The sequence below is a fragment of the Scylla paramamosain genome, chromosome 15 (assembly GCF_035594125.1).
Source record: "Scylla paramamosain isolate STU-SP2022 chromosome 15, ASM3559412v1, whole genome shotgun sequence".
In the NCBI taxonomy this organism is placed as follows: domain Eukaryota; kingdom Metazoa; phylum Arthropoda; class Malacostraca; order Decapoda; family Portunidae; genus Scylla; species Scylla paramamosain.
Window position 1 is genome coordinate 17,785,144 of NC_087165.1, and position 8,368 is coordinate 17,793,511.

The 8,368-nt window shown below is 42.9% G+C and overlaps 1 protein-coding gene across 1 annotated transcript in view; it reads right to left on the reverse strand.

Annotated features, from left to right (window-relative positions):
* Positions 1–263: 263 nt before the first annotated feature.
* LOC135107547 (uncharacterized) overlaps positions 264–8,368 on the reverse strand; it is an 8,167-nt gene continuing 62 nt past the window's right edge. Inside the window, exons 1-3 of the mRNA XM_064017533.1 lie at positions 8,085–8,368; positions 4,703–5,426; positions 264–1,182 (exon numbers count right to left, since the gene is read on the reverse strand). The exon at positions 8,085–8,368 is cut by the window's right edge and continues 62 nt beyond it. Of these exons, the coding sequence (XP_063873603.1) occupies positions 912–1,182; positions 4,703–5,426; positions 8,085–8,368 (1,279 nt within the window). The 3' untranslated portion in view covers positions 264–911. The remainder of the gene's footprint in view (positions 1,183–4,702; positions 5,427–8,084) is intronic.

Sequence of the window (8,368 nt, forward strand, 5' to 3'; positions counted from 1 at the left end):
CGTATTCTTAAACGTTTCAGCGTCTTATCTCGACTACTTCTAACATGCTGCAGTGAACGTTATTTGGTTTTCAATGGTGTTGTCAATAAGAAAAGAAACATACACGAAAACTCATCTAATCATTTATGTAGCCTGTCGAAACAGTCTCAGTGACACCCCAAGACGTTCAAGAATACTAGTCTGATTCTCAACATCCAGAGTGGACATATTCTTATCTGGAAACACACCGGGAAGTTGAGGAAGGTTTAGATAGAAAAGCGACGTACAATTCTATGTTTGTTAGACTTTAATAGACGCCTTATCTACCGAAGTTTTGTCATGCCTTCCCATTGCAGAAGCACAGCCTGTGTTGGTTCTGTGTCCACTACGCCCCGTGCTTCACTGTATTAGTATAGCTACCAGTATTTCAATAACCGAACATCTTTGAGACGATATTGGACACGTTTGTAATCACCTCTACAAAATCATAACAGTTCTTCCCTTCATAGCAGCACCAAAACGCACCAGAGGATATCATACACAGGAGAAACATAAAAATGAGGCTGCCGTGATAGTGTTGAGCAGCACTTTATTCACCTTGAACTGCTCACACCGCAAAAATAAATCTCGGTAGGCCAATACATTATGCAAGCAGGCCCGTGGTATGCACAAGGGATGTATCGATACGAAAGTAGTATAAATATAGCAAGGAATCAGTCACTCGTGACTCACTGTTCTGGAGCCTGGGATGCTGCCACAAGGTCACGATAGGCGCCACTCATGTTCACGCTCGCTTTTTCCAAGGATCTGCTTGTGGCATCGTTGCCGTCACTTGGTAGTGCACACCCTTCAGCTGTGCTTCAGCATCACCTTGCCGCGGGGCTGAATCACCCTATACAGTCTCGACGCTACCACCTCTTCCACAGTTGTCTTTATTTATAAAATGACGCCAACAACTCTTTATTGCTCAAGTGGTCAGTCTTCGTATTCTTGGGCGGCAGTGGCTCGACGAGGAATGACACGAAATCGTCCTCCTTGAAAATATCCTTGCAAACGGGTCCCTCAGCCATGTTCGGGGGACGACACACTCTCTGACACTCCTCCAGCGTGAAAAAGCTGCCTGGGCTTTCCCCGGCACCGTCCTCCGTGCAGCCGCCATACAAATAACAGTTACACGTGCCGGTCTCGGGGTCCAGGTAGTATCTGTAATATTGAGAGAGGGAGTTGTCTTAGCCTTGTTCACACTAAGACAATGAATCAAGGCCCATCCCCCAACACTCTACACATAATATGATAGGACATGTAATTTATCTTTATATAACTAAACGTTTCCCTTGACTGCGATGGTTACTCCTCAGTATGGTTCGAACTCTGACTATGATTTTGAGTGACACCACTGACGACAATAGGAATGATGGAATTTTTATATTTTAGTGCCTACCTTTTGATTTTTTTTTTTTTTTTTTTTTTTTTTTTTTTTTTTTTTTTGCACAGTTGAATCGTCTAGAGTTTATTCAAAAGAAGTAATATTGCAAGTGTCATACTGTCAAATGCATTCATTGGCTAATCACATACGTATGTGTGTGGAATGTGTGAGCGTGTGTGTGACATTCACTTACAGTCGTCTGCTGGTCATCCAGCCAGCCGTTACCCTATGGAAACAGCTTCAGAGCTCATAGCGACCGATGTATGGATAAGACTGAGACCACTCACACACTACACATCGGGACAGCGAGGCCACAACGCCTACTACTTGCTGCTGGCTGAACAGGGGCTACACATTAAGAGGTTCGCCCATTTGCCTCGCCACGCCCAGGACTCGAACCCGGACCTTCTCGATTGTGAGCCGAGCATGTTGACCACTGCACTACATGGTGTGTGTGTGTGTGTGTGTGTGTGTGTGTAGTTTAGAAGGTGTGTTAGACTGTAATTGTTACAGATTTGTTGTTCTATTTATTGTGAGCATGTTATAAATGTAATATACAAAATGATGTTGGACCAGCTCGCGACTGCCACGAAAATAAAAAAATAAATAAATAAAAAAAAAAATATATATATATATATATATATATATATATATATATATATATATATATATATATATATATATATATATATATATATATATAATTTGACAGACACGTTTAAGAAGTCACCAAGCACACACACACACACACACACACACACACACACACACACACACACACACACACACACACACAGGAAACACTCTTACAAATCAATTAAACCAATACTCCTAATAGATATTTCCTTGTGTTTTGAAAAAAAAAAAGAGATGACCTAATTTCTTAAGGGAAGGATAAAACTCAGTCATATTGCCTTCATACAAGAAAAAATAAATAAAGCTCCAGTAGAAAGCAATAAAGGGAGAACATGGATGCTGAAGAAAATATAATCCAGCAAACGAGAATTACTGAAGTGGAAGAAGGAGCTCAGTTCTCCAGACTGAGTGAGGTAAAGGAGAAAGGATGCAGTTTCGTAGGGAGGATAGAGGACACAACATTAAAGAAGAATGTTAATCGGGCGGGAAGAGAGAGAGGGAAGAAGAACGCACTTGGAAATAAAGAAATAGTTGAGAGAAAGAGAGAGAGAGAGAGAGAGAGAGAGAGAGAGAGAGAGAGAGAGAGAGAGAGAGAGAGAGAGAGAGAGAGAGAGAGAGAGAGAGAGATTTAGGACGAACAAGGAGGAGGAAGGGACGAAGCGAAGTTATATAAGAGTACAGAAGGGATGAGAAGAATGGAGAGGAGATGAAATGCGAGCAAAGGAGGACTGGACAGGATTAGGAGAAAAAGAGAAGAAAGGAAGAGAGAAAGAAGTGGATAAGAGAGAGAAGGAGCAGAAGGGAGAAGAAGAGTAACTTTAAGGAAAAAAATAGAATGAGAGGAATGAAGCGGTTCAGTTTCGTAATATATATATATATATATATATATAGAGAGAGAGAGAGAGAGAGAGAGAGAGAGAGAGAGAGAGAGAGAGAGAGAGAGAGAGAGAGAGAGAGAGAGAGAGAGAGAGAGAGAGTGCGAATGAACAAGTGATACAAAAGCAGCATTTAGTGTAATAACATGGGAGAGAGAGCAGGAAATGCAAGGAATGATGAACACGGAAGAGAGGAGAAAGAGAAAGATGACAAGAATACAGAAATGGATGCACAAAGTCAGGAAGGGAGGGAAGATGGGCGTGACAAGTGACTGCACTGACTGATGTAGCTTTGTGATTCTCTGAGGGGATCTCTTTCTCTCTCTCTCTCTCTCTCTCTCTCTCTCTCTCTCTCTCTCTCTCTCTCTCTCTCTCTCTCTCTCTCTCTCTCTCTCTCTCTTCATTTTTTTCTCTTAACAATCTAATACCACCTTCAGAATCTCAAACCTTCTTGTCAAATGCCTTCGTTCACCTAGTCTCCATGGTATGCTAATCACGGTGTCAGACCTTACACTGCTGCACACACACACACACACACACACACACACACACACACACACAGATAAAGCAGGTGGATATATCCTTCCGCCCTGCCTCGGTACAGCCGGGTGAGTAAGTTTGGGGGGATAGGGGAGGGATGAGAGGAGAGGAAGATTGACTCAGAGGAGTTTTTTACTCAGCCTTATGTTCTTGTGACAACGGGGGAACTACGGCTTGGGTTCAAGGTTCTCACATCCTACCGTGTTTCCTTTTTCTTTCTATTATTTTTTTCTTTTTTCCCTCGCCACCTCACAGCACATGAAAGAAATTCTGACTGACGAACTTGTTTATCGCTAACATTTAATTTACGGCAGACGGAAACCGCGATATGTTTTTAAGCGTTAAATTGCCCGTACAGAATGGAGGTGGGAAAACTCCTCCATTGTCCTTCAGCAGTGAAATATAATCATTAACACGCGGGACGTACAATCAGAGTCAGAAGTTGAGTAACGTACCACGCTTTAAACCACTGTTTTTTTTTGGGGGGGGCATTTTCCATCATTCTTATATTCCTTGGTCTCTTTACAATCCATGAGTTACGAAGTCTTGTAAGGAGATCGTCAGAGTGAAGAAAATGCTGAGTTCAGTGGAAACGAGCACGGTGCTTCACTCTTGAATATGCATAATTCAGCCTATTCAAGTGGGCTGAAGTGACTAATAATGTAGGAGTTTTCTTTTCGGTAAAAACACCTCATTAACATCGTGTGTGTTTTAGCTGAACGTTAGATTTATGTTCTCAAAAGTTAGTTTCTCAAATCGAGTGGTAGATGAATGGAATGGACTCGGTAATCAGGTTGTTAGTGCTGAGTCATTAGGGAGCTTTAATAGAAGATTAGACAAATTCATGGGTGGGGGCGATAGGTGGAAACAGACAGGCATGTTTCATAGAGGAACTGCCACGTGTAGGCCTGTTGGTTTCATGTGGGTTCCCTTATTTTCTTGCTATTATAACGGCAGCTACATCTCCACGAAAATCGGCCGGGCAGTGCAAGTTTCCACCTATCCCCACCATCACCACCACTACCACCACCATCTATGATTCAATCTGTGATTCCACTGCAGAACAACCATTCCCCAAACTTTCCCACTGCTTGGTTGAAAAGTGCACAAGCTGGAAAAAAGTTAATTTCTGTACATAACAACGTGTGCCTCTCTCTCTCTCTCTCTCTCTCTCTCTCTCTCTCTCTCTCTCTCTCTCTCTCTCTCTCTCTCTCTCTCTCTCTCTCTCTCTCTCTCTCTCTCTCACCTTGGAAGGGCGGCTCTGCATGTCCCTGGGTTTGGCAGTACATTACACACAGGATTCCGGTCAGGATGAGGAGCAAGTGTGTCAAACAGCCGAGTTATCTTGGCCTCATCAAAGCTTGAAGATTTGAGGTCCTCGTCAGACCTTGAAGGTTTGCTGCTTTCAGAGGGGGGTTTGTGGTCTTCAGAGATGGAGAAGTGGCTGGGACTAAAGCTTGGTGTTTTAAAGCCTTTGACAAAACCTGTATGTTTGTCTTGTTGATCAGAGACAGCGGGTTTGGAGTCTGAGAAAAAAACATTATCGCTTAAAGATGGCTGCTCGTGACCTCCACCAAAGCCTGAGAAACTGTGGCCTTGGTTAGGGACTGAGGGGCTTGGACTATGGGTTGGGTTGGAGGGTAACAATCTTTGACCATGTTGCGAAGGGCTGTTGGTTTGGTCATGTGTTGGCAAATAGGGTGCAGTAGTTGGGGCTCTACTCGGAGCAAGACTCGTGGGGTGTGTGTTGACCATTGTCGGTCTTCGGCCTCCCAATCCAAGAGGTCGCATGTTACGCTCATCACTCTCCATCATAATGATCCGCTGTGCTGCCCTTACCCGGTTGAAGTACGACGGGCTTGGCAAGATGTAAAATATTCGATGTGACGGAGAGGCCCCACGCAAGGTCTCGAGACTCTCACCACCCAACACAAGCCCCAGCAGCGGCAGCAGCAACAGCCTCATGGTGTCTGCGGAGAAAAAAAAAAAAAAATGTGAACTATGGGATTGTCATAGTTCATGGGAGGGAATATTACGCGATACTTACAGTTTTCTTTAAAAATTTGTTGCCAACTGTAAGTCGCCATTTTCATCATTATCGTCTGAAGTACTCATGCATAATGTCTCACGTGATCAAATTCGTTATAACATCTTACTCTTAGTTTTCGAAGTATACTGAGTGATTTTTTTTTTCTAAGTGATGCTGCAGGAAAATCATTACATCGTCTGAAACAATAATCTCTTTTCCTTGTTCTACCACTAACCGGTTTCAAGTAACCGTTGGCATATAAAAAAATAAATAAATAAATAAATAACACAATCAAAATTAAAAGCTCCAACAGTACCTTTGGAATATTATTTTGTATTACATCCTGATAAGATTATTAGGTCTGATAACTAATTATTGTTACTCTTACCTCAGTAACTATGCACAGCCATCGCCCCAAAACTTTTTTTGTACGTTCATCTGTATCGCGGAAAAAAAAAACACTGTGTAGGAGATAAAGAGAATCAACTTAATTTGAATAGGCAACGCCACCAATATCGTAAGCTTTATGATCTGCCTTCACAAAGCCATGAAGCATCTACGTATATAAACATTTATTTCTTGTTGAAAGTTTACCTACTATGTTCAGTCCGTTCCCAAGAAAGGTGACCGTTCCAGTTTTTCAGACTACCGACTTGTAGCTTTACCACACTTAGTTTTGTACGATGACCACTGGCGTCGGATGTGTGTTATTGCACCACTGTCAGCTAACCTTCCACAGAATAATATTACCACCCACATTCTTAGGCCAGGCGTCACGTAAAGCTTTGTTATGGGATGGCCTTTATCGTGGCCAGCTGCAGCCCTTTGTTTCTTGCAATTTATGCATCCTGTTCATTATACAAAGCACGTCTGGAAGGGAAATACTCTGCTTTGTTTATACTAAAATGAATTTGTCTCTCGACTTCCTTGAATTTGCCGGTGTGGCGGTATGAACGTTGCCATGCATACACCATTCCCACAACAAACACTATGACCTAGTTCAAGACGTGTGAATCACCCAATCAATTTTAGCTGCTGCACAACTTTACGTGAAAGAATAGATTCTCTACAAATCCAAAGGTCAAACAGAAATACAAGTATCACATACTTCTTTTTAGCATCGTTGGAAACAAGATATTTATGAAACAATACTAACTCGTGCTAATGTTATGTCTCCGTTTATTTTCCTTTTCTTTTGGTCTCAAGTTATCGGTTAAATACATGCAATACGTCCCTGAAAGGCGGTATCACTTAACTGTAATACCTAAGTATTTGATGTGAGAACAATCCCTCCATGAAGAAATTCATTCCGCTCTATCGGTGTGGTGGCAGCGCAGACAGCAGCTGTCCTTCCTGCTGCCTCACAATGCAGACGTGCCCCTCCCTGTCTCTCTCCTTTATTTAACATTGTCTGGTCACTGTCTAGCAGTGATAGTAATACTGGCGTGCATGTGCTTTACTGAGCTGTGGCAGCGTAACTCGAAACCCTAAAAGCCTTTCCTATAATTTGAATGAAAAATATCGTCAGGAAAATTAATGAAAATTACATATGTTTTGTTTCACTAATACAGCAATAGTATACCTTACGATATCATGGTGCCTGTGGCGGGATTACTACCATCCCGACCTGCCTCGCCCCTACATCCGCCCTATGCTTAAAGTTCTGCTTGAGTAAGACTCTGCTTTGTCTACATTCCTGCGTCCTTCCTCTTTTTACTTCATCTTTCCTTCCCTTCCTTTCTTTTTATGCAAGGCAGATCCGCAGCTAAGGGTCCAAGGTCTTCCGCTTTCCCTGCTTGGGCACAGTGCCTCGAGGCACGTTTACCTGCTAACCGCCTCAGGGAACAAGTCAGATACGTCTTACATATCAACACTTTCTCTATATTCAATCGCTTGCAAGGCCTGATTGCATTTCTTAACCGCGGATCGCATAAATGATGGTCATCCTACTTCGCTGCCCGGTGCCTAAATACGGTATGTAGGACACAGGTGTTATGTAGTAGGCATTTGTGTATATATTTCGACATCGCGGTGAAGATGCTGGAACATGTGCATATTGAGAAAAGTAATAAAAAGTAAATAAGTATCACTGACAACTTACTGCCAGGTTTTCCAGTAGAATGTTTCCTAGTCTGCGATCAGAAAGAGTCGTGATGTCAGAGCTTGTCACCGCCTCCCACGAGGATTTATATGTATTTTCTATGTGTGGTTTATCAAAGTTAACATGCTGTTAAACAACTGTCACGCAAGAAATCTTGCAAATGGCAAATCATTACATATTCTACATAAACCACCTATAAAGATAAAGTGGCCACTTCTTGAACTCGAAGTGCGCCGCGGCGTCAGGAGCATGTATGACACGCGAGGAACTCATGATGTGATTTGTAAAGCACCGTGCGTGTGAATATTTCCAAATCTAAGGTCCACAGTAATCCGTGAGTCGCTTACAAGAAACACAGAAAATAAGTATCACTGTCACAAAAAAAAAAAAAAAAGTGGGGTTTGTGCAAGTGAAAGTCTCTCTCTCTCTCTCTCTCTCTCTCTCTCTCTCTCTCTCTCTCTCTCTCTCTCTCTCTCTCTCTCTCTCAGCTGTACTCACTTGTCTTGTGTGTCAGTTGAATGATGTGAAGGCCTGGAAGGCAGGTAGGTGGGTCAGTCGATGGCGGAGTGCAGCGTGGTGTGGATATGACCGCAGTATGTGGAGGTGAGGCGAGAAGTAACAGCCTGACTGGGTGTCTCCGTGTTCTTTTACCTGCAGCAATCCAGCCTCTGAATTCCCCATCCACTCCCAGAGCTTCCCCTCCCTCTCCATGCTTCACCGTCCTCTTCTCGTTACTCCCCCTCCTGGCCTCCTCCCCTTCTTTGTACCTCAGTGGGATATCC